Source organism: Xenopus laevis, chromosome 8L, assembly GCF_017654675.1.
Source record: "Xenopus laevis strain J_2021 chromosome 8L, Xenopus_laevis_v10.1, whole genome shotgun sequence".
Classification (NCBI taxonomy): Eukaryota; Metazoa; Chordata; class Amphibia; order Anura; family Pipidae; genus Xenopus; species Xenopus laevis.
The window spans coordinates 65,386,379-65,414,069 of NC_054385.1; the positions used below are offsets into that span (position 1 = coordinate 65,386,379).

At 38.3% G+C, this 27,691-nt stretch overlaps 1 protein-coding gene across 1 annotated transcript; it reads right to left on the reverse strand.

Annotated features, from left to right (window-relative positions):
• Positions 1–1,038: 1,038 nt before the first annotated feature.
• Positions 1,039–17,546, reverse strand: crat.L (carnitine O-acetyltransferase b L homeolog). Its single transcript, XM_018230143.2, has 14 exons — positions 17,369–17,546; positions 15,106–15,336; positions 14,531–14,649; positions 13,413–13,466; positions 12,523–12,688; positions 11,625–11,799; positions 9,961–10,139; positions 7,134–7,234; positions 6,598–6,726; positions 5,675–5,797; positions 4,963–5,098; positions 3,550–3,612; positions 1,956–2,093; positions 1,039–1,374 (listed from the first exon to the last, which is right to left on the reverse strand). The coding sequence occupies exons 1-14, from the start codon at positions 17,411–17,413 to the stop codon at positions 1,159–1,161; spliced, it is 1,875 nt and encodes a 624-aa protein (XP_018085632.1). The 5' UTR covers positions 17,414–17,546; the 3' UTR covers positions 1,039–1,158.
• Positions 17,547–27,691: the final 10,145 nt, after the last annotated feature.

Here is a 27,691-nt window from a genome sequence, read left to right on the forward strand (position 1 = left end):
CCCTCTGTACCACAAGCCCTGTCTGTTTCTGTTACTATGTACTGCCTGCCCACCCCTTAATGCTTCTGACTGTTACTGATTTGAACCATCATTCCTCTTTTTGCTTTTTTCTGCACAGCTTTGATCTCTGCCATGTATTTGACATCATACTAACATTGTTAAAATTTTAATCATTCTATTTTTTTTAAAAGGTGTTCTTTTTATTGTTTTAAAGTGTAACTGGGATAGGGTACAGAAAGAAAGAGGGAAGGGAAGGGGAGAAATAATCCTTCTATTTACTGTAATTTTAACTCTATTCAGGGTCCTATGCTACTACAAATCTATCTTGGTGATCCACCCACAATGGCAGATCTATATTTTCCTGCACATAACAAGACACCCTACACTACTAAACCTCAAGTAATCTAACATCCTTGCTTGCTTATTTTGACATCATGGGAGTTGTAGTACAGAACAGATGTAGTGGCAAAGATACCTTAGGCTATTTGTGCATTATTATTTGAGTGTAGAAACCTTCTAACATTTTCTTTTCTGCATAGTTCCCTGTTTGAATTGCACGTCTTTTTAGCAAATGAGCCTTATATTGTACAAATGTAGCACCATGCCAAATAGAAGCTGCAAATAGAAATCTCCTCCTGATATGACATTACAGGCATGGGACCTGGAGAATGCTCGGACCTGGAGTTTTCCAGGCAACGGATCCTCCTGCAATTTGCATCTTTACACCTTAAGTCTACTAGAAAATCAGGTAAACATTAAATAAACTCAACAGACTGGCTTTGCGCCCAATAAGGATTAAATATATGTTAGTTTGGATCAAGTGCAATATAATATTTTATTATTAAAGAAACATTTAAATCAATTCTAAAATTTGGATTATTTGGATAAAATGGAGTCTATGGGAGATGGCCTTTTTGTAATACAGAGCTTTCTGGATAACAGGGTTCCAGATACCCGATCACATACCTGTATTAGAAAAGTAAAAAAGTAAGTAAGTCGCCAATATATTCTGTAAAAATGTCGTAATAAACACAATGCTTTCCATTTAAAGAAACCTTTATTAAGTAAGGTTACATTTTAACTTAAAGATCTCTTTCAACAATGACAGATGTCCTGTAGCAAGAGTAATCGGAATCTCTGTAAGGAGAAATCTCGGTCCTAGGCCTCATCAGGTTGGCACTTTAGAATGAGAGACTGTATTTCTCTTAGAGCCCCCTGCAGACTATCAGATAGTTTCTGGGCATCAGTCTCCTGGCAGCAGTCAAATGCAGATACGCATACTGTAATACTGTCCACAGAGGGTGCAAAGCAGACACTGTAGCCATCGGGTACCAGAGGCCCATAACACATCACACAGTCTATAGGGGATGATACCTATGAGGAAGAGAGAGAGTGAGCAATGCTATAGATCTGTGTTTGGCTTATTCATATTTCATTAACTGTATGGTACCTTTAGAAAATTTGGTTTTAACTAGGTTTAAAATCCCTAAATTAAATGGAAATTGCCTTTTATTTGACGTAATATTTATAAAACAGTGCTGTTAACATCAGTTGCAAAGTGTATGTCATTACTAAAAGAGACCAGCTTATATCACACATTCTGTTTTGACTGCAGTAATTAATCACACACCATAATACTCTTAGGTCCTAATCGTAAAAAATTGGTGCAATTATCAGCAAAAATGCAGGACTGATGTAATTCAGGTGATATTCATACTCATGCAGCATATGCAGGGAAATTCCTGTTAGCTATACTGGGAACTGACCCATGACAATTTCAAAGGGGTCTCCACAATCAAACATCCCAACTAACCGTAAAGCTCAGATCTACACATCCCTCCCTGTATATTCTGTCATGCCTGATATTACCATTTTAACATCATTATATTTGCCTGATGTTCTCTCTGAATTATTATACTCACATTTCCCTTTCTAAATTTGCAAACACTCCTCACCTGTCCTGTAAAGAGCTTCCAGTGAGAAGAGACTGCATAGGATGTATCCATAAGAATTTCAGGGAGAGCAGCTCCAGAGGATATACACAGCATCTTCAGAGCAAGAAGAGCGCCATCTACAGATTGACCCTGTACCACCTAGAAAAGTGTATTGAAAGATTATAGTTTAGGGTCTGGAGAGTAAGGGAAATGTCAAAAATGTTAATTCTGGGGTGCGACACACCCATATTATGTATTTGTAAACTGCATGCCCTTCATAGAAGCCATACAAAATACCATGTATTTGGAGTAAAACAAGCAGAAATGACAGACAGCTAAGAATTTATAAATACATATTTTATATTTTATTTGCTTTTTAATGAAGTACAGCGAGGCAGCTGCACGAAAAAACTGCTGGTCTGCTTCAATGTATAAACAAAAAACAGCAAGGGAATGAAGTTGTGGTCTCAAAAAGGAGAAATGTTGATCCCTACTGCTGCAAGTCTTGCCTACGTTGACTGTGTGGTGTCTGCATTGAAGGGATATACCTAACTCTGAGCTAGGAAGTGAGCAAGGTAGTCCATTACAGAGTGATGTTATATTGGCAAGCAATGTTTTCCAAAAATACCAAGAAGGAAACAACAGTCATTACTGCTGGGAGAATTCAAAGGATAATTCTGTGTTTTCTCTGCAGGCATAAAAATGTCAATATACCATACACATTGACCACCTTATTCTGTTTCCAGTTCTGTTTTCCTATTTCTGTTTGCAGTAAAACTGAAAAGCATGTGCCATTGAAGTTTCTGTCAACAGGCATCAGAGGGTTTTTTTTTGCCCTAGCAGACATTTATTGTTATGGCAGATACAGGTAATGATCACTACAAAATGCATTCATGTTTTCAGCAAATAACAGGTACTCTCAGCAGCACTCAAAATGTCAATTGTGCCATGGACCTTAGAGGTACAATTAAAAAGGAAAGCTGCTGGAGTAAAATTGCAGCACCTCATACATCTGTAAATAGAAACCAATGCTAATTGCTGGGCAGGGCGGGATTTACATACCAGGTGCCCCTAGGCCCACTGTTGTTCATTGCCTCCATCCCCTCCTTTTTATTCGCTCATTTTCATCATCGGTATCGGAGCAATGGGGATTGGCATAAAATGCTGCCGCCCTAGGCCCGTGACCACAAATCCAGCCTGTTGCTGAGTCTGCTTTAGTTTGAAACATACCAGCCTTTTTTGACATTATCCTTTTAAGATACATGGGATTATTATATTAAAACAAATATGTTTCAGCAATCAGTCATGGCAAAAGGAGCAGTATTAGGTGCCCATGACTGCCTGCTATGGCATCTGCTTGCCAGATAATGGCTGCTTGGAAATGCCCTGTAGCAGGTAATGGAGCACAGTGGCAATATGAGGCAATTTGACTTAAAAGCCCAGGCAGCCCAATCACCTCATGTGCAATGGCCCAAATTAGCTCTTTGGTAAAAGAGCCTGGGGAGCAAGAAGCAATTATAATTGCATCTGCTAGGTATCATGTTCATTCAGTCAGGTCCCAGTATTTAAAAATAGGACTTTACAGTGCATTACATTAAATGTACATGTTTCTTACCTGATCTGTTGCATACTGGTGACTTTCTACAGCATTTTTCAAAAGTGCCAGCTTCTCTCCAGCCTTACACACAAACAGAGGGGTAGAAAGCATATTACACAAGCTGGCCACAGACCTATGCAGATGATACACATTGAAGAATATCCACTTCAACAGCCCCCCACACACAACACTTGTTAGTTTCACAATTGTCCCTATCTCTGTACCAAAATGCAAACCTATACAGCTTGGTTAGCAGGTGCCATCTTGCACTGCTTTAGATTCTCTTCTGTGCAACTGCCAACAAGGAGCATGCTCAGTTAAAGCTAAGTATGGATTGGCTTCAACTGCACATGTTGTACAGGCTTGTACAGAAAAGGATTCAAAATATCGCAAGATGGTGCCGGTCAACCCCACTGTACAACTGCACTGCATTATTATAGGAGAATTCAACCCATAGTTTAAAAAAAAAAACCTTCCCCCCTACCCTGGGTAGACCCCCCGTCCCTCCTCCCCCCCCCCGGGCAAATGCCCCTAATTTTTTGTTCACCCCTCTGTGCAGATTGATGGCATTTTCGGCACAAGCGCAGTTGGAGTAATTTTCTGTGCATGCGCCAAAAGTCACGAAAATTTCCGGAGGTTTTTTTTTATTACGGGTTGAATTCTCCTTTAAAGCAGGTACACAGATAACAACACATGAGATTAATGAGTGGTGCAGGGATGGAGCAGGAGGGGGCCTTTGGAGGAGGGGTCTTGTTCTTTAAAGGAGAATTCAACCCGTAATAAAAAATCCCTCCCCCTCTACCCTGGGTAGACCCCCTCCCCTCCCAGCCTAACTGTCACCCCTCCATGCTGATTCTGGCCACGGGAGTTCATGGGCGCCATCTGCGCCGAAAATGCCATCAATACATGAAGATTACCGGAGAAGAAGAAGATGGCTGCCGTGAACTCCGAGGCCAGAATCTGCAGGGGTGAGTAAAAAGGGGGGAGGAGGGTCTACCCAGAGTAGGGTTTTTTTAAACTACGGGTTGAATTCTCCTTTAAAGGGAACTATAGTGAATATAAAAATGTAAAATTGTAAAATTTATTTAAGGACCACAATAATTAATTTTGCATGAGTTAATTATAGCAGTTTTAGAGAAATAGCAGACCTCTTGCTTTAATAAGCTGGAGAAGCTCTTTAAGAAAAGCATAAGGCAATGCAATGATTTTAATTCTGATATAACCCTTTAAATGCATTAATTTTATCAGTGATGATATGCTCTAATACAGTAACTTTGTGCTATTGAACTAAAAATGCTTGGCCCTTTGTCCCAAATGATTTGATCTATTGTGACACAACACCCAACTGTAGAAGACCTAGAAGCCTGTAATTACCCTCTTCCTCAATCTCATCTATAAAGTCGCGTCACAATAATCAAAGGCCCCAGTTACCGGTCTGCTGGGATCATCTGCAGCTTGCACAAATTCTAGTGCCTCAGGGGAAGAGCAACGGACTACATCTGATCGACCACGATGAAATGTCCGGAGACTGACAACTTCACATGTGGCACACAAGGATCCATGACACCTGTGTACATTAATAATAGATACAGATGTTGGTGTTCACCTTTGAGTTACCTTTTAGTATGAAGTAGCGAGTGATATTCTGTGATACTTTGGAATTGGTTTTAATTTTTCATTATTTGCGTTCTTGAGTTATTTAGCTTTTTATTCAGCAGCTCACCAGTTTGCAATTTCAGCTGGTTGTTAGGGTCCAGATTATCCTAGCAACCATGCACTGATTTGAATAATAGACTGGAATATGAATAGGAGAGGCCTGAATAGAAAGATGAGTAATAAAAAGTAGCAATAACAATACACTTGTAGCCTTACAGTGCATTTGTTTTTAGATGGGGTTAGTAACCCCCATTTGAAAGCTAGAAAGAGTCACAAGAAGGCAAATGCAAAAACTAAAAACAAAATGAAGACCAATTGAAAAGTTGCTTAGAACTGACCATTTTACAACATACTAAACATTAACTTAAAGGTGAACCACCCTTTTAAAGATGTTTAATGAAGTATTAATAATTATTGAATAATTATTGTTGCTACACACAGTTAATGCCCCTGTACCCTTGCCAGTGAAGCACAGCTCACACTCTACCTGTAGTACGCCAACTGAAGGGCGACCTGCAGAAAAGCACCTGGTCTCATGTTGTGTCTCTTTGGAAAGCTCTTGCCAAAATCAGAGAACGTGAAGCAGCAAATGTCTAAGTCATTCACCAATCTAAGAAAAAAAAAATAAGTGACACTTATAGAATCGTATATACCGTAACATACAGTCCCTAGTACCTCCTAAGCCCTTTCAGACCAACATCTTCTTTATACTCACAATTTAGTTACAGTGATTTGGCATATTTTGGAGGTAATAAATGGTCTTAAATTTGCACATAGCAATATGTAGACTTTTTATTACAATACCCAAAAGAAGCATACCACACATGTAATAAGTTAATAAAAAATATATATTTTAAAAAAGAAAAAATGCAGTTGCATAATAAAAGGAGCATGAGTATTAAGGCAATTGTTTTCCTGCAATGGTGTTTTCCCCCTCAAGCATGAAAATAATATAAATCTACCTCTAAATGTTCAGCATTATTAAATACTTCCCCTAAGCATGTTATTAGAAATGTTTCCTTTTACCAATAATTACATATATTGGTAGAAATGCTCCCATGCCCTACCAAGTGGTAGTAATTAAAATAGCAATGAAGGCAGTTATTGGAGCAGGACACACTCATTAAGAGATAATATGGGAATATAAATATGGGAAACAGCTACCTTAAATAGTTGCATTGTGTGGTGCTTACTGTTTCTAAAAGCACATGATAATGTATAATGACCTGAGATGCTACACACCATTATTAAAACAAAGATAACAATAAAAGTGGTAAAATTAATTATTTACAATGCACACAGGCCAAAACATTATTAAAACTACACTAAAAAAATATTGACACAACATCTTTTATGCCTCACCAGCAACAGACTAGCAACATTCAGGAACACACTCAACATCCCACTCACATATCCAGGTTCTGCTTTGCATTTTCTACATGTTGTTTGGTTTCTGGGGGGAAATTGAAGTAGAGCTTTTTTGGGGGAGGAAGACGTGTTAAAGGTGTACGAGGTAGATGACGTCTGGGCCCCCTTGAGCTGGAAAGAGATGGGAAATGCATGTTAGCACAAGTTACTAGCATTGTTATTCCCACCCCACAAGCCCATTTAAACTATCATTCTGCGTATTTTTTTGTAACTGCACAGTAACAACTTTTATTTATGCAGCTTTGACTCAATTTTCTTTTCAATTATTTTTATTTGCATTTTAACTTGTACAGAGTGGGTATCAAATTATAGCAGTTGTATAATGAATATCAGATATCCATTGAGAAGAGAAAAAAAAAGAGAGGGGAAGGAGAACTGGTCCTATAGCCACTGAATGGTAGGAACAAGGAAATAAAGAAGTAAACAAACTTTGCATCCCGAGTTATAACTTTTGCAACATCTATTTTTTTTACATCCCAATATTTGTTATAATTACTCTGTACATATTACTGACATACCAGTACTCCAGAACATGGCTCAGCATTGTCAGTACAGCAGAGGCATCAGCTGTTGCTTGATCGTATATCAAACCACATGTCCCATCCTCCCCAACCACGAACTTAGGTATTTTAGAAGTAGCATCATTATAAAAAATGGAAAAGAAAAGAGTTAATATTATACTGGGGAGTCTGAAGCTTATGGTTTTTTTTTACAAATTAGTATGCTGGAAATTTAGCAGAATCCAATGTTAATGGCATTTTTGCTTTGTTTAGAATGTTTTATTGGTATTATACTTTATTAATAAAGTTTCTGTGGGGTTCAGTGAATTTGGGATAGCAGAAATATTACAAATGACAATATCAAATGTTATGAGAGACACACTATGCTAAACTTAACATGAGTGGCTACTTCGAAACGAAAATGACTGCAAAAGGGAGGTAGAGTTGAGATTTTTTTAGGAAGGATCGGGACAGGCTACTCTGAAAAGTTCCAGAACTTGAACACTGCTCCAGAGACTTTCTGTAAGTGTTCATGAGAGAAGATAAAAGAGAGTGAATAATAGGAGAGGATCATTGGTGGAAAAAAGGCAAGAGGAGGAAAGTCATTTGAGATGAGTTGTATAGAGGAAGTAGTTTGTAAGTCAAAGTATTTTGAATGTAATTTTGGAAGCAAGAGGGAGCAAGGGGAGAGACTAGCAGAGTGGGGAGGCAGAAGAAGCACCTGGTATGGTAAATAAATCTGGAAGAAGCATTCATGGCATGAGTAGAAAGTCAGATAGCAGTCGGTCCCAATATACTAGATCAGATGAGATATGAAAAAGGGAAAAGAAATTCCTAGCATACTCAGTCTCGCAAAAGCTGATGCAAAACACGTCAGGTGAGGAAGAGGGGCAACATTTGTGGGGGCCTTTAAAATAACCTATTTTAACTATGGGACAACTCTGCCCCTGATGTAATGGATCTGCCCATTCACAGACCCACACCCACCCTGGCTGGTAAAAGCACAGCCAAAAGGTGGCAACTCTACTTTTAGTATGTTATAGAATGCCCAATTCTAAGCAACATCTCAGTTGATCTTCATTATTTTTTTTTTTATAGTTTTTGAATTATTTGCCTTCTTCTTCTGACTCTTTCCAGCTTTCAAATGGTGGTCACTGACCCCATCTAAAAACAAATGCTCTCACCCCCTGGTGTGGACCAATGGGTGGCGGTAATGGCTAACCTAGCCAATACAGAATATCTTTTAGCTAAGCGGAAGGGCCGCCAGGACAAGTTCCATAAGATCTGGGACCCCTGGCTAGTGAAATTTCCCCCTCAACAATATTGGTGGTCTGGCACTGGTTAGCAATATTTCCTAGAGGTATAATAAAGACATACAGAGGCACGATACAGGGTGTCACAAATGCTTTTGTAATTTTTTTTATTTTTTTTTATTTGTATTAGATGCCTGTTTTGTTAACAAGTGGATAATATGTATACCATGACGATGGACACAATGATGTATAACCATGACAAATTCAATAAACTTACCTGAACAAGAAAAAAAAAAAATGCTCTGTAAAGCTACACATTTATTGTTTCTGCTACTTTTCATTATTCATCTTTTTATTCAGGTCCTCTCCTAATCATAGTCCTATTTCTTATTCAAAACAGTGCATGGTTGCTAGGGTAATTTGAAATTGCAAACTGTTGAAATTGCAAACTGGAGAGTTGCTGAACAAAAAGCTAAATAACTCAAAAAAACACAAATAAAAAAAAAGCCCCCCTGATATAAAAATATCACTCTCTACGTCATATTAAAAGTTAACTCAAAGTTAAAAAAAAACCCTATAAAGCAAAACAATACCCCCAAAATGAACACTTAAGCAACAGATAGTTTACATCATATGAAGTGGCATATTAAAGAATCTTACCAAACTTTTCTATATATTTAAGTAAATCTTGCCCTTTTACATCTCTTGTCCTGAGCCACCATTTTGTGATGGTCTCTGTGCTGCCTCAGAGATCACCTGACCAGAAATTCTACAACTCTAATTGTAACAGGAAGAAGTGTTGAAGCAAAAGACAGAACTCTGACTGTTAATTGGCTCATGTGACCTAACATGTATAGTTTGTTTAGTATGTTTGTGGGCACTTTGAATCGTACGCTCCCAGGGGGGCCCTTATTTTTTAAAATATGGCCATTTTCTATTTATGATTACCCAATAGCACATACTATTAGAAAAATATATTATTATGGAAATGGTTTATTTACATGAAGCAGGGTTTTACATATGAGCTGTTTTATGCAATATCTTTTTATAGAGACCTACATTGTTTGGGGGTATAGTTTTCCTTTAAGTTTTATCAGCTCTTTACTAGTACCACGACAGAAGTAAGGTAGATCACACTTTATTGGATGTGTACCTACATTAAGGCTGCTTTTTTTCTTTCTTTCATAGTTTTGTCACTTATATAGTTTTTTTTTACTGGCGATAGTGATCACATAAGTTGCATATGTTGTGGAAGTGAAAGTCCAAAAGAGGAAGAAGTCTAGGAGTCAAGAAGCAGCTAAAATGCTTGGGCTGCCAATAGGAAAACTGAAATTTTTAGGGAATGTCAGAACACAGGATGCAGGGGTGGCAACAGAAAAACTGTAGAGGAATATAAATTTTGCTACCTCTGGTCTGATAATTACTTATAGCCACATGTAATCTATCTATGTAATTTATCTAGAAGATACAGGGAGTGCAATGCAAAGGTCATAAGCTTCTTACCGACAGAACTGGTAAAAAGGAGCAGACTGAAGAAGGGACACACAATATGTACGTAGGTATGTATAAAGTGCACTTGGCAGAATATGTACCTGCAAGGTTTTGTCAAACCATCTGTTGCCACTATTTGCATGCGTCCCTCCTCCATGTAGCATCTGGGCTGCTGTTCGGCTGCTATACAGCTCCTCAGAAAACTTAAGGGCAGTGGCATCAAGGCAGACTGTGAAGAGGCTGTGTTGGATGCTGTGTACGGATTCTCTGTTCAGCCGGTCTAAAGAACAAAAAGAGGTACAAACTGTATATCTGTCTATGTTATATTCCCTCTTCCCTGCAAATTCTGCTTCAATGACTGTTTCTGCAACACATATAGAAGTACCGCCTGGTCTTCTCGGCAATCTACAATATATTTCTAGGGGGGCTGTAAAGGGGCATCCCTAAAAAGAAAATGTTCACCCCCCAACAGTAAGTGTGCCTAAAGTGTTTTTGGCTAGAACTCCGCCAGTAAGGCTATACGTCTAAGTAGGATTCTTTGATGAGTGGGCTCAGGATACAACTACCAAGTAAAACTGGTCCTATGTCAGACCCGAAATATTGGCTAATACTGGTAGTTCAGGTGACATTCCCCAGGTGATATAAGAAACTTTGTGTAAAGCTGTGCTGGAACAGGCCCCAGAAATGGAAGGGTATGAATGGATCCATGTCTCAGATACTAGCTAGAATATGTGGTAGATGTAAGTGTAGCATGCAAGCTAGGCAGGTAAACCCCCAACAACACATTTTACTAGGGTTTATTTATGTCCTTGTGACATCAACAAAATACATGTGAGTTCTTCCACTATCTCTTTTATACAGCACATTAAGATTTTGTTTGCAGGTGCATGGGGGAACCCCACAATGGTCATGGAAGTATTTACATTGTTAGACGGAGGAAAACTAATACATTTGACTGCAAACTGCACAATTAAAGTGGCAGTTTACTTTTAAGTTAACTTTTAGTAAGTATAGTAATAGCATATAGAATAGCCAATTCTTAGCAACTTTTCAGTTGATCTTAATTCTTTTTTTCTTTCTTTCTTCTTCCTCCTCTTTCCAACTTTCAGCCACTGACAACAGCAGCCAAAATACTATTGCTCTGTGAGGCTACAATTTTTTATTAATTACCTTTGTATTCAGGCCCTCTCCTATTCATATTCCACTCTCTCATTCAGACCACTGCCTGGTTGCTATGGTGATTTCGACCCTAGCAACCAGACAGTTGCTGAAATTCCAAACTGGAAAGCTATTTAACAATAATTTAAATATTTCTTTAAAAAAGCTCAAATAATTTAAAAAGAAGACCAACTGCAAACTGTCATCATACCAAACGTTAATTTTAAGTTGAGAAACCATTGAGTATATCTAGCCCTGTGAGCTAGCACTGGCAAATGTTTTATCTCTGGTTCAGTAATTTATAGCAACTAATTAGCAATAAACGTTGGTCAATCTATTTTAATTAGAATGTTGAAAGCAAAGGTCTCATTGGTTATAGGATTAGAGCAAATATTTGACATTTTACTACATGGGCAATTGCTTTGTAGTTTAGGAACAGGTCTATTTGTGATGAGGAATTTCTCTTTTTTATTATTTCATTTTTATTGATTTATTATTAGACAATTCATCAATTCACAAAATATTAAAAACAAGTTTGTTTGAACAAGATTCCCTAGCCTAGTTCCTAATCCCTGTACTGTATTGCAATAACATGGCAGACACTCACCCCGGATAAGGGTGGTATATGCACGTCCCCAGCTATTTCGGTGATCAGTGGTAAGCACCCCCACAGGCTCCTTGTCCGTCTTGTAGGAGTGAGCTCGCAGGAAAAGCATCTGCTGATGAATCTGATCCTCAGTGAGAGGAGACCCATCACTATTATATACATCCATTTGGAAAAACTGAGAGAGGAGGGAAAGGAGAATTTAAGAAAAGTTTTTGGAAAAGATATAGAAAGTATGCCAGAGGATAGACAGATATAAAGAGACAAAAATTGAGATGCATTGTATGTTATTTCTAATAGTCTAATTATAGTAACTGAGGGATTGATTCATTGCTAGCAAAAATACTGCAACTAATTCAGAGAACTTCCAGACTTTTTCCTACAGTCACTTAGATCTGGAGGAAATGTTATCTCTTGCTTTTCCAAAGTCGTATGGTCCTCTGTGCTCTACAGTAGTGTCTCCCAAACTAAGGGAAACAAGAAAAAGTATTGTGAAAAAATGTAACCACTTTTTATGCTACAGACCTAAAGTAGCTGTGTTTGGAGCTATTTTTGATGTATGTTAGGCACAAGGCCAATACTTACAATTTCTGGAATGCAAACTCATCATAAACATCAGTACATGTGCCTACATTCATCTGAAGCTACTATAAATCATGAAACTATTATAAATCAATGCATTGGCACTGCCATGACTTTTAAACACTTCAGACATGCTGATGCTCACTTACGTCCCAGCATGCCCTCATGTGCATGTCAAGAATGAAACAAACGTATCACTGTTTTGCTACATTGATAGAAATCTCCATTAATGTCTAAATAAATAAAGCTGGTCTCTTTTCACTATACTCAGCATCCCAGAGATTATTATAAGAATCACAGACAGAGACAGTTAGGCCACCTGGTAATTTCTGCACACTGTCACATGATGAGATGGGGACTTATGTGCCGGCTGCAGCAGTACACGATCTCTTTTGTAACCAGGTTCTCTGCATGAGCCAAAGAAGTCATGGTATTGGTGAGGACATAGAGGATGGCCTCTCCATATCTCTGTAAGACCATCAGGGCTGAAACAGACAAAAATGGTGTTTAAAGGGATCCTGTCATCGGAAAAACATGTTTTTTTCAAAACGCATCAGTTAATAGTGCTACTCCAGCAGAATTCTGCACTGAAATCCATTTCACAAAATAGCACACAGATTTTTTTATATTCAATTTTGAAATCTGACATGGGGCTAGACATTTTGTCAATATACCCAGCTGCCCCTGGTCATGTGACTTGTGCCTGTACTTTAGGAGAGAAATACTTTCTGGCAGGCTGCTGTTTTTCCTTCTCAATGTAACTGAATGTGTCTCAGTGGGACATGGGTTTTTACTATTGAGTGCTGTTCTTAGATCTACCAGGCAGCTGTTATCTTGTGTTAGGGAGCTGCTATCTGGTTACCTTCCCATTGTTCTTTTGTTTGGCTGCTGGGGGGGAAAAGGGAGGGGGTGATATCACTCCAACTTGCAGTACAGCAGTAAAGAGTGATTGAAGCACAAGTCACATGACTTGGGGCAGCTGGGAAATTGATAATATGTCTAGCCCCATGTCAGATTTCAAAATTGAATATAAAAAAATCTGTTTCCTCTTTTGAGAAATGGATTTCAGTGCAGAATTCTGCTGGAGCAGTACTATTAACTGATGTGTTTTGAAAAAAACATGTTTTCCGATGACAGGATCCCTTTAACATGGAATCAGGAAGAAATAAAAAATAAAGCCATATAAGATTCAAATGGAGACAGGCTTACCTCTCGATTTTTGCTTTGAAATCCAGAACACCAGAAATCAGTTTGGATGCAAATCTGGAAAGGGATACAGAAAGAACAGCAAACACAAGTAAACAGTGATTTCCCAGTCTCAAAATAGTAAGTGAAAAATAAATTTCCTCCTCAATTCTTATTGGATCTAAAATTTATAGCTCAGCAATAGATGTGCACTGGACACCCCCTAACTATTCAGTATGTTGTTTTTAATTAATTAAAATCACACCTAAACACATCCTTGCTTTTTTTTTGTTTTTTTTAAAGGTAATGCTTTATTCGCTTTCTTGAACAATAAAAATACATCCTTGTTTACTGTATTTTTTATCCCACATCCCATTAATGTCGTTAGACAACTAAAAATGTGGTTGATACCTGCCCACTGATAGAGAAATTGTGGAGAAAAGTAGTGGCATTTGTAGCAGAAACATTAGACATGCCAAATGTGCGGTCCCCAGAAGCATGTATACTGGGCTTAGTGGAGAATTTAGTTCAGGACAAATACCGACGTGCTCTCCTGAGACTCCTTTATTACTATGCCAGGAATACTATTATCCTAACTTGGAGGTTGCCTAAAGCACCCACCCTAAGGAAATGGAAATCTATAATAAATCTATAATAAATGAAAGCTCACACGGCCTAAATCTCCCTCCCCCAGTTTGAGTGATTGAGTTTTAAACAAAAAAAGGGTCTGCTCTTCAAGTGTGGAAATTGTTAATTCAGAGCTAGCTCTCAGTTTGGTGAAGGGTTGCTCAATTCATGTGAATAATCAATGTACACTTTGGATTATTGTTAAACTATGCTTTATTTTTTTATGCTGAAGCTGCAACCAATAAATAAAAACTTTTAAAACAAAAAAAACACATGGTTGATTTCAACACTATAAGCATGGCTATATTTGACTCTTGCATAAAGTGCTGAGATTTGGACAATCCTTGATTTGGTGCAACCACTTAGGATGGGTGTGATTTTACATGCATATATTGTTATATTTTATAAATGTATTGCCATTTCCATGAATGCCCGCCTTCAGAAATCCAGTTTAGTCGTGCATGCAAGTATGCATTGTTACTCAATGCCTGCATTACATGCAGATGCACTAGTACCTTAGCTGTCCCCTCCAGTCTTTGTGATCCCTCTGGGGAAGAAGAACAGCTGGGCTGGAATGCACAGGTAGGGGCAGATGATTCTCCAGGTAGATAGCTTGATGTCTCCAGTCTGTGAGCTATGGGGGTAGGGGGTGTTTGGTAAGCAACAAGAGAGAAGAGAATGAGAATTTATTAGGGAAAGTTAAAAAGGGCATAGTTTGTCCATGTCTAGTCACCCACAGCAACCAGTCAAATATTTGCTTTCAAATGCAGTAAAATACTAGCTGTTGTCTGGTTACTACAGATGACTAAACATGCACTTTTTATTACCCTGTGGCATTTGATATCCTTGACAATGGCATACACCAACAAGGGTGGGTAGTTTGGGAAAGGAGAAAACACAAAGAAGATTGGCACAAGTAACATGAATAAACAAAGAAAGGTAAAAACCAAGGAAATAGCAAATAAGAAAGAAAAAGCACGTACTGTTCTATATGCTTGCAACACTGGGCTCAATAATGACTGGCACTATCCTATAAAATGTGGCAGCCCAGTCTCATTTTGGATGTATTCTGCTGACTTTTTGCTCTTACCCAATTGTCAGTCCGTTCAGCTCTCTTCTGTAACTGTTTCCCCAGATCCTCTCCTTGGCCCCCAGGCCTCAGAAATTCCTCCACCAGTTCCCGGGTGCTCTCAAGCTCATCTTTGCTAACCAAGGGCTGGAGTGATCGTAGGTAATGAGAAAGAGTTTTTGAGAGGTCAGGCACAGGCTGATGGGGAAAAGAAGAGCCAGAGTAGCCCCTGCTGAGGGTACGGAAGGAAACCTGAGAGGGTGATAAAAATCATTGTTATAGTGTTATGGCAGAAGGAGCCCAGTATAAAAGTCGGAGACACCCATGTTAATGGGTTCTGTTCGCACAAAGGCACACATATGATATAATAACTAGTAGCCCCCAATCCCTATAAAGGCAAACTAATGCTAGGTGGGGAGGAGAGATTGAAGTGGTGGTATAATAAAGTAATATAAGGCCCTGGTATAAAAGGTCAATGGGTTATCTTAAATAGCAGAAGGAGACAGGACTCTGTAGCACAGCATGTTACCCCTGTTTGCCATTAGCAAATGTAGACCACAAACCTTGCTCCATTACAAAAAGGAAGCTGTTAATTTGGAAATGGTTTGTCACTGCCCTGGTGCAGAAATGTTTTGCCGTTATGGAAATGATTGCAAATCATTGTACCTCTTTTCTTTAACCGTAAGTGTCCGGCCAAGGCTATATAAGCTTGGACAGATTTGCGTGGCATCTGAAGCTCTCTGTGCCAAATGTAGTGCTACTTGCTAGTGTGTTATTGTGACAGCTTCCCAAGTGCGTCTTTTTTTTATCTTGTCTAATAAACGACCCAGTTATTCTGAAGAACCTTGCTTCTGAGTCTTGCTTAGCTATAAGGTAGCCCTCAGGTTCACCCTTACCTGTTATGTTATAGATGTCTATCCTTTACATTTGTTCATTTTGTCTTGTCCCCGTTGCAGATTGCCTTAGAATACCATTGTTTACATCATACTACATGTTCATTTTAACTTGAATTACCCATTTAAAAACAACGCCAGTTGTATGTAACAGTGGATGCTATGGCTTGTAAAAGCCTTGATATAAATAGAAAATTATTATACAGCCTAATAAAATGTTATATGTACCAAGGGTGTTTCACTAGCAAAGGGTCCTGGCTCTATAGTAGGTATAAGGACACTTAAAGGGAAACCAAACATAGACTGACCCATTGCGTTGCACCACCCTAGTACATACACAGAAGTTCTCACTGAACAGGGTTTAGGAGGTGAAATGTAACTTTTATTAAAAAGTAAATAAAAAGTATACTTTAAATAAAAAGCATACTTTTTAATAAAAGTTAGGTTTTACCTCCTAAACCCTGTTTGGTGAGAACTTCTATGTATATACTAGGGTGCTGCAAAACAATTGCCCAGTCTATTTTTCTTTTTTGGTTTGCTAATATTCACTTGACCCTGCACATTGGTAATCTGTACTAACTAACTATTTAATGGAAGGTGCTCCCATTGCTATTTTTGGTTTATTCACTTAAAGGGAAATTCACATTTACATTTACTATGGACTTATTACAAGCAACCTTTTTAACTGGTCCTCATTGATGGTATTTGTTTTTGAGTTATAAACCATCCTATCTGGGTTCTTTATTTTTATTCTTGTTTTGACTGGCTTTGTTTCAGGCCCTCTGCTATTCATCTTCCATTTCAATGCCATAATTGCTCCTGGTTGCTAGGGTAAGTAACCCCTAGCAACTGTATTACAGTTTAAATGTCACACCTGAGACCCATGGAACAAAAATGTAAATTGTTGCAAAACTACCATCATAAAAAAAGAAGACCAACTGCAAATTACATAAGAATTCTGCAGCACACGCTATACTAAAAGTTATTTTAAGGTGAACAAACCCTGCAACAGTCAGATCCAAAAGAACATGGTGGTTATAGGATAACAAGAGTGGGTCTGTGCAACAAGAAGGCTGATAGGTGTTTTTGGAGAGGGATAAAGCTTAGTGAATGCAGAGGGGAATCATTACAGTCAGCGACAGAAAAGCTCATTAAGATGCAAGTACCCAGAATGCATTAGAAAATGAACAGGAGAGGCAGCCGCTGGCAGTCGGGTATGTACAGATAGTGGGATGCTGCACATTGCGGCTCTGAGGGAACTGATCTGCACATACCCTTCCTGCACAACACAATACTTCCCTTTACATCCCACAATGCATTGCACCTTTCAATAAGAAGAGGATTCTCTGCTAAGTGTTAGTAAAGCGTGAAGTGCCTTGCGGAATTCTCACCATGGCCCGCAGGGGGGCTCTGCAGCAGAGCATATTGAGCAGCATTCTGACAGCTGCCCCCCTCCTGCTACAAACTAGATTGTATCCCCGAGGCCTGTGTGAGACTACAGCTGGAGATGAGGAGGCGGGACACGATTTAGGATTTTTTAGGAAAGGGGGACGTTGCACACTTCCTGCAGGGAGGGGCCGGGAGAGAAGGAGGGAGGGACTATGTGCAGACACACAGAGGGAACGATACAGTCAGTCAGTGTGTATATAATCCTACTGGCACGTAACCATGTTGTATGCCTACCTCCCGTATAATGGAAACCCCTCTCTGTTAATGCTTACGTGCAAAAGGAAACGTATGGCTTTCGGTATTCCGATGCTTTTATCATCTGGCGCTTAAAATACACGCGATACAACAGGGCCGAGTGCTAATCAGGTCACAGGCTGCTGTACATCTGCCGACCAAATCCTACAGCTGACTGTGTTATGATATAAGCAGGGTCAGGGTGTATTATAACAAAATACCATTACAGTAGTTTAGTACCGATCTTGTGCATGGGTGAGTGAAAACTATTCATGGGAATTATGCTTCAGCATTTATTTATAATATCATAACTAAAGGCAATAGTGGGGGTCATTTATCAACACTGCGCAAATTTGCCCATGGGCAGTAACCCATGGAAACCAATCAAATTGCTGCATTCATTGTTTTACTTGCAGCTGGCTTTAAAATAGTAATCACTGATTGGTTGGTTGCTATAGGTAAATGCCCAAGGGCAAATTTGCCCAGTGTTGATAAGTGAGCCCCAGTGTCTTTTAGTGAATGTTTTGCAGCAACACAATACAGCATGCTTAGCAAGAAAATGACCTGGTTTCTTTATGATCTGTAACCAGGGCCTCGTCAGAAATCACAGGGCCCCATATAACAAAATTTTCTGTCCCCCGCCCATCCCAGTTTGGCAACTTTAATTAGGATGTGTATTGGTTTGTTTCCAAACTGCCTGTTACTTGTATTTGTCATGCTAGTTCACAAAAAAAAAACCATATTACCTCACTGATAAGCAATGGGTACATCTGGGAGCCAGCTGTAAAAATTGTTGTACTGCAGCAATGGTGCACTTGATCCAGCAGAGGGAGTCCTATTGCAATGCTGGAAAGAGGAGTATTTATAGGGCATTATGATTGCTAGGTGTCAGGCAGTGGGCAAGCAGGCAGCAAACAGACTTGCCAGCCAGACATCCTTAGTGCTACCAAAAATACTACTACAAATCAGTAATATTAAAACTCCATGTAATATGCTCAGCATGTGTGGGCTGAGTAAATAGGTGCTAAATAGCAGCAGTCCAGTCATACAGTGAAACCGTGTGTGTGTGTGTGTGACATGCACACTGTTTCAGGGCCCTTCCTCCTCCTTTGCAGAATTAAACCACTCACAGATGCATATTTTGTTATACTACATGTTTTGGGTTTTACGGGCCCTTATCCGGAAACTCATTATCCAGAAAGTTCCAAATTACGCAAAGGCCATCTCTTATTTTATTAAAATAATCCACATTTTTAAAATGATTTTCTTTTCCTCTGTAATAATAAAACAGTACCTTGTACTTGATCCAAACTAAGATATAATTAATCCTTATTGGAGGGGAAACCATCCTATTGGGTTTATTTTATGTTTTCATGATTTTCTAGTAGACTTAAGGTATTAAAGTAATACTGACACAGAAAAAACTACTATTTATAACATGAATGTATATTAAAAGTTACTTATAAATAATGTTGATCGTTATTGCTCAGAGGTTTGTTTTTGTAAGTAATTATTGGTTGAAGTTTCTAAACCTGACTGTTTTCCCAACCCCATCTCAGCCTGTCAGTTAAAGTTTCTAATGCTAATGGATTCCTGCTGCACAAATATGGCAGCCCCCTCATACAGGAACATGGGGCATCAGACAGGTAATGTAAAAGCATTGTTTAAATACTTTATGGGAAGTTATAAGTAGCTATCAAAGGCAATATTATGATAGATGTAAAAAATTGTTTAATTTTGGATGGCAGCATCACTTTAAGATCCAAATTACAGAAAGATTCATTATCCAGAAAACCCCAGGTCCCGAGCATTCTGGATAACCTTACCTGTACTACAAAAAATTGTTTTTATGTTTTGTTTAAACTCCTCCCTTAGCTGTAAACAGTGGACAGAATGTTTATTTTTTGGTGGATCACGAGACACTCCCATTTAAAGCATTACATTTACTAATTATTATTCATTTATCTGTCATGAATGATAGTGTAATCTCTGCAAAACATTGGGGAATGTGTAGGTGCTATATAAATAAAGAATAATGGTGGCCTGAATCATACTTCCCAGCTGTACCAATTTACATTGTATAGTCCTGAATCATCAAAAAGGCACACAGGAATGTTATGCATGAATATATGGAATGGAACCTTCTATTGTTAGATTTGGTGTTCACAAAAGAAAGCTGTTTTGCCACCTGTCTATCCTAATGCTTAATCATATCACATGATAATGTGTTTTTCAGCCTGTATTTTATTTCCCAACATGAATTTCTGGTTTTTCTTGTTCCCCAAATTACGTTTGGAAGAATTTTCAGTGAACTTTTGTGAAAAAACGCCAAGCGGAAATACGCAACGTAATTACATCACCAGCATACAGCATTGCAACTACGTGTATATGTGCAATCCATCTCTCGAGAGTTTGCCCGCCATATTGAGATGTATAAGCGTATTTCATCAGTGTATTTTCAAACCTGTGAATCCCATAGAATTTAATAATATGGTGTTTCCTTGAGTATTGGCATTTCTGCCGAAAACGCAAATACTTGCATTGCATGGCGGATGTTAGCTTGCAAGTGCCCCGTGGGAATTTCTATAGTGCATATTCCATTATTTTCAGTAGGGCTTAATTTTGTGCATATTTACACTCGAATATGCGGTTTTAAAAATGCCTCATGTGACCTCGTCCTTAATCTTCCAAATACACTCTTGACCTATATGGGAATCTAGTAAGAAACCTCATGACCTTTTAAAGGTGGCATATTGTGTAAAAAAGAATGTCAGCGCATTATACTCCTCTAAATATAAAAAGGAATGTGATTTAAAAAGTTGTGGTTTGTCTTTGCTTATGTGACTGTGGTGCTATGATAAGCTATCCCCCTCCTGGCAGTGACCATTAGGACAAACCCACCGCTTATTTGAAACATACACAGGGAAGGTAACATATTAAAGATAATTGGGTAAATTTATCAAAGATTGAAGTTCCGCCACTAGAGTGAAATTCTGCAGCTCTCCATTAATTTCTATGGGATTTTGAAAGGTGTATTTATCAATGGGTGAAAGTTAAATTTCAGCCTTTGATAAATACGCCTTTAAAACCCCATAGAAATTAATGGGAAGTGGCGGAATTTCACTCTAGTGGCGGAACTTCACTATTAACTTCACTCTTTGATAAATATACCCCAATGATTTTTTTCTAGCCCTGGGTGAAACCAGCTCCATACAGTATTCATTATATTTCAGTTATGCTTTTATGTCTCCTTTAATATGGTGCTAGGCCAGTAAATGAAAGTCACCTCCTGATGCATTCTAATGAGCTATATGAATGTCACAGTTTTATTTCCATTCAGTGCATGCTAACTAGAAGTTCTCCCTTTCACATATTTCCCAGTGGATGGCTTCTCATTTGAATATTTAAAAATAGATTTTAATTTAGGGCACTTGAATCTTAGTTCAAGGGAACAGTCATTGAATTTAGTAAGAGAGTGGGGGGTGGATGTTTACAAATTGCTGCTTCCCATGAGAGAAGTACCGTAGAGTGATGCTGCATAAAATAATTGGTTATCAATGAAGCATTGGGAGCATTGGAAAGAAACACATTATATCCTTGCACATCTTGACATCAGACTGGCATACCACAATCTTCCTTATCAGTTCCCAAAACCTAATACTGTTTTATAATCCCCAGTCCACACACATGCCAATTGTGGGCCTTAAATGGTTGTTCACTTTTAAATTTACTTTTAGTATGATGTAGAGAGTGATATTCTGATATTTGCAATTATTTTCATTTTTTTTATTATTTGTGGTTTTTGAGTTATTTAGCTTTTTATTCTGCAGCTCTCCAGTTTGCAGTTTCAGCAATCTGGTTGTTAGGGCCCAAATAAGCAACCATGCATTCATTTTAATTAGAGACAGGTCTATGAATAGGAGAGGGTCTGAATAGAAAGATGAGTAATAAAAGTAGCAATAACAATAAATGTATAACCTTACAGAGCATTTGTTTTAAGATGGGGTCAGTGACCCCCCATTTGAAAGCTGGAATTTAAAAATAAAAACAAAATAACGGAGGCCAATTGAAAAGTTTCTTAGAATTAGTCCCTCTATAACATACTAAAAGTTAACTTAACGGTAAGCCACTCCTTTAAGGCTAATAGCACACGGATATTTGTTGCCCGCATTTAAATCTTTGATACCGTGGGTGACAGATCTCCCCAAAATGCTTTCCCACTGGTAATTTATTTTTCTTGCCAGTGGTCAAGCATTTCAGGGAGATTTGTCACACATGGTAATGCAGGTTTTAACGTGGGCAACAAACTCTCTGTCTACCATTAGCCTAAGATGGTTATTAACAGAGAGGTTGAAGTAAGAACGTTAAGCAAGGCAAACAAAAAAACTGTGCAGCAAGTTTAGGGCTATTCTACATGCTCTGATACTTGTGACAGTGATCAAAACAATGCTATGGGGCATATTTATTAAAGGTTGAATTTCGAATTTGAAAAACTTCGAAATTCAAAAGACCAACCGAAATTAAGTGGAAGTTTTTTTTGCCCGAATAGGTCCATTTTCGATCTAATAGGTCCATATTCAGCCGAATTCGAATCGTACGAATTGAAGTAATAGCACATTCAATCGAATTCCAATCGAAGTTTTTCCCAAAAAAAAAAATTTTGATTTTTCAAAGTCCACCAATTCACTCCAAATAGGTTCTTTTCGGTCCCCCATAGGCTAAAACAGACATTTGTCAGGTTTTAGATGGCGAATGGTCGAAGTCAAATTTTTCTTTTTTTTTTTTTTTTTCAAATTCAAATGGGATTTGGACTATTCCCTAGTCGAAGTACACAAAAAATAGCTTGAAATTCGAAAAAATTTTCATTCGAAAATTCACCTCAACCTTTGATAAATCTGCCCCTATATGTTGTCTTGAATAAGAAGCATTGCAGTTCTAAAGAAAAGAACATAGAAGGTTATTAACAAAGTTTGAAATAACAAATAATATTTAGGACAGGAACACCTCCCTTTGTCCATCCAAAGCATCATTTGTTTTTCCAAACAATGTGGCCAAAGGTTAAAGGAGACATATAGGATGGATAAAAATTACATTTTGTAGGCAATAATGTATACTTTATGGTGCTGGTTTTACTTCTGGTTATAAATTCAAAATTAGCCTCTTTATTTGTGCTCCCTCTATAGATGTGTTCTCTGGTCCCTGTTTCAAATGAAGGGAGGTCCTAACGGTCCTTGCCAGAAACATGGTAGGAGGGGGACATCCAATCACAGACCTGCAGTATGCTGAGTGCTGATGGCTCTCCTGCACAGCCTGTGAAAGGATGCAGCAGGAAGTAGAACAGATGGGCAGGACGAGTAGGGTTTTTGCAGAAATTTTCAATAAATCAGCCCAAAACAAAAAATTTTAAAGCACATCCCTTCTATATCTAAAAGGGTTCAATGCACTGGCACATTCTTGTTAATAATATGTCTCCTTTAAGGGAAAGCATGCGACAAACCAGTTTAACAGGGAGGAACTGTTGGCAAATAAATACAGTTGGGATAGAAAAGAGTTTCCAGACAAGAGAATGAGATTTATTACTAAATACACCTCGGAGGGAAAAGAGAACAACATATCATTTTGAAACATTGGGACATATTGAAATCAGATCCAGTGTTAGCACAACTAGATTTGAAAAAAACATATTTTGTCTATAAGCGGGGTTTTAACCTGAGAGACAGAATCTCACTGAGTACCGTATGTTACCGGATAAAAAAGGACAGACAAATTTGCTAAGTACAGTTGGCACTTATAGATGTGGTGCAAATGTGTGCAATGTTGTAATTTTATAAAAACATCTAGACAAATACAGAGTACAGTGAACAAAAGAATACATACTGTAAATGTAAAACCTATGTGAATTGTCGCACAACAAATTATTTATTTATCTAGCTATATGTTGGCAGGACCCTTAGAAAATTTAAGGATCATGTCCTGGAACATATAAACTGGATGCGTCCCCTGCCATAGCTGAACATGTAATTGAGACACATGGTGCTAATGAATATTTTTTTATCTTTCCAGGGAATTGAAACAGTGAGACTGGGAAATTGAAAAGGAGACATTGAAACATTAATATCCAAAAGGGAGATCAAGTGGATGTCTGTTTTGGATACAGTTGTTCCCTAAGTGGTTGAACAAAGAGTGCGATATTAAGTATTTTATTGACTAGCCATCCCAATTGAAAAATGCAAGGAGCGATTGATTGAATGTATACTTGATCCTTTATTCTAACTGAGCTTTATATATAACAGTTGATCAAATTTATATTTGTTTCTTTACTCTACTTAAGTTTCATATATAAAGAAAAACATACAAGAGAAATATACAAGTAAATAGAAATGTTATTACAACAAAGAATACAAAGAATACAAAAAATACAAAAAGATACAAAATATACAGTATATAAAAAATTACAAGAAATACATTTTTTAAAAAATGTATAAAAATTATGAAAGAGAAATAGTCTAAAAATAAATATATATAGACACTGATATCTAAGTTGATAGAATTGAGATTTGATCAGTATAATTTGGATTAATTGAATAAGAAATATCAGCGCTGTAAATGATATGGATACCATACAAAATGCCCCATAACCCTTATAATAATTAATAATTTTTTGAATTTATTAATATATAGAATTAATATGACGTGTTTAGATTGAACATCGCAGTTAACAAGAAGGAGTAACAAATATAGTACGGTAGTTATGTATTTCCAATGATTTTATGGCTTTATGTATATAGAGATATTAACATATCAAGACACTAGGAATATTGGTTAAGCATAATAATCAGAACTTACACCCAAGCTATAATTATTGTTTATAAAGACCTTAGATAACATGCCACTGCCAAATCTGCTTTTTGTACCCTGCAACAAGGCTGTATTTTGGAACTTAATATAGCCTGGGCACCACCTTTAAGGAGTTTGTATGTTCTCCCTGTATTATTTTTTGTTTGGGTACTCCATTGTGTGTGAATGTGATAGGGACCTTGGACTGTAAACTCAACTGAGATGGAATAATTTAATGCAGTACTGTCCAACTTCTGTGGTACTGAGGACCAAAATTTTATTGCCCTATGTGGCGGAGGGCCAATGATAGAAGTCAGTGTTGGCCACTCCCCTTTTTAAACCACACCCACTGTAAACCACACTCATGTTACCACAAGAACTTTTAAGATCATATCCACATAACCGGTGGTAGCACACCAAAAAACCAAATGGTTGGTGCTCACTACGGGGAAATCCCTCATCACTCAAATGTGAAAAATTTAAGTCATGTTAAAACTACCCTTAAATCCATATGGCTCATCCTCCCCTGTGGATAATACAACAACCTCCCAACACATGATAAAACACCTTAGGGGCCCTTATTAACAATTTCCAAATGCTAATAACCCCTAACAGGCTTACATTCCACAGGTAGCGTAGGGCAAGCAGAGAATGGCACACACAAGCAGCACTGGTCAAGCAGAAAATGGCACACACAAGCAGCACTGGGCAAGCAGAGAATGGCACACACACGCAGCACTGGGCAAGCAGAGAATGGCACACACACGCAGCACTGGGCAAGCAGAGAATGGCACACACAAGCAGCACTGGGCTAGCAGAGAATGGCACACACAAGCAGCACTGGGCAAGCAGAGAATGGCACACACAAGCAGCACTGGGCAAGCAGAGAATGGCACACACACGCAGCACTGGGCAAGCAGAAAATGGCACACACAAGCAGCACTGGGCAAGCAGAGAATGGCACACACACGCAGCACTGGGCAAGAAGAAGATGGCACACACAAGCAGCACTGGGCAAGCAGAGAATGGCACACACACGCAGCACTGGGCTAGCAGAGAATGGCACACACAAGCAGCACTGGGCAAGCAGAGAATTGCACACACAAGCAGCACTGGGCAAGCAGAGAATGGCACACACACGCAGCACTGGGCTAGCAGAGAATGGCACACACAAGCAGCACTGGGCAAGCAGAGAATGGCACACACAAGCAGCACTGGGCAAGCAGAGAATGGCACACACACGCAGCACTGGGCTAGCAGAGAATGACACACACAGGGAGGGAAGGCAGAACAGAGCACGAGACATGGAAAATTATCATTCTAACATGTACTACATACAGTGACACAGTGCTGGTTGTCCATTAGCATTTTGAATAAGGTGTGAACAGGTGAACAATGTGGGCATTGGGCATAGTTAAAGGAAAACTATATACCCCCCAAACAATGTAGGTCTCTATAAAAAGATATTGCATAAAACAGCTCATATGTAAAATCCTGCTTCATGTAAATAAACCATTTTCATAATAATATACTTTTCTAGTAGTATGTGCCATTGGGTAATCTTAAATAGAAAATTGCCATTTTAAAAAATAAGGGCCGCCCCCTGGGATCGTAGGATTCACTGTACTCACAAACATACCAACAAACCATACATGTTAGGTCACATGAGCCAATTAACAGACCATTACAAAATGGTGGCTCAAGGCAAGAGATGTAAAAGGGCAATATTTACTTAAATATATATTCCAGTTTGGTAAGATTCTTTAATATGCCATTTAATATGATATGTTGCTTAAGTGTTCATTTTGGGGTATAATTTTCCTTTAAAATATAAACAATAGAGGTGTCAAGTGTGAACAATGCAGGGTGATCACAGGTGTGAACAATACAGGGGATTAGTCTGAATTTGAGGTTTAAACAATAAAGGAGCCAGTTAATCTCTGTAGTTATACCTTTTAAAGTTTACATATGGTAAACAGGCACAGCATGTGGGGGGCCACAGAAGGGGGGGGGGTCGCAGGCCGCCAGTTGGACAGCCCTGACTTAATGTATAATCTTTGTAAAGCACTGTGAAATATGTTATTGCTTAATCATAATAATAAAGCTGTGTTCTGGTTGTCACCATAACAATTGCCATTGACGAGCAGATGTATAGTGCTATAAAAAATAGCAGCACATTACTGATGTTTTTGTGGCTCGCTTCATGTTTCTTTTCCTGAGAATCCTTTGGTCTTTGAGGTGTGACCTTGAGGAGGTGAGCCAATCAGGTAACCAATAATAGAAGCCTGCTGGAGAATATCTACATTTAGATGTAGTCATTATAAAGATTGCCATTGATGAGCAGATGTACAGTACCAATACAGTCATTGTTGGCATTTATGATAGATATCTGATCAGGGAGTGTTAACGTATTAATTGGTGGAAACTCCATAAACGTAGGACGACGGTGATCTATGTAAGTGGTCTGTGGACAAAAGCATTTTACTATGCTGATTGTTGCCTGAGGACTTCTACTTATGCATATATTTCCCTTCTAATCATACCTTAATAAACAAGATCTTTCTGATTTTGGAACAAAGTCCCACTGAGTGAAAAAAAAATGTTTTTAACACCCAGTCATTTTTTAGTATTTGCATCATCCTCTGTAGTGTCATTTAGTGAACTGCATTACACCCTTAAAATGGATTTATTTGTTCTGGAATGAATACACCTATTAGTGTTGCCAACATGTGGAGTGGCTAAAAGTTAAATAAGCATAAGTGCTCTTAATAAGAACAACATGACACAGTGCCTCTGCACGTGTTTTGCGTTGCAGTGTGCTGATAAAGGCTCACTTGTTAGTGACCTACATAGAGGTCAACAAGCTGAGAGAATGCAACAGTAACCACAAGGAAAGGACTGTAATACATGATATTCCCTTTCTCATATTCACAGAAAATAGCAGCAATTTTGACTCTCGTTATATTAACTTAGTATAATGTAGAGAGTCAGAGTTCTGCAACAATTTGCAATTGGCTTTCATCTTTAATTATATGTGGTTTTTGAGTTATTTAGGTTATTATTCAGCTGTTCTCCAGTTTGCAATTTCAGCCATCTGGTTGCTAGGGTCCAAATTACCCTAGCAACCATCTATTGATTTGCATAAGAGACTGGAATATGTATAGGAGAGGGCCTGAATAGAAATATGAGTAATA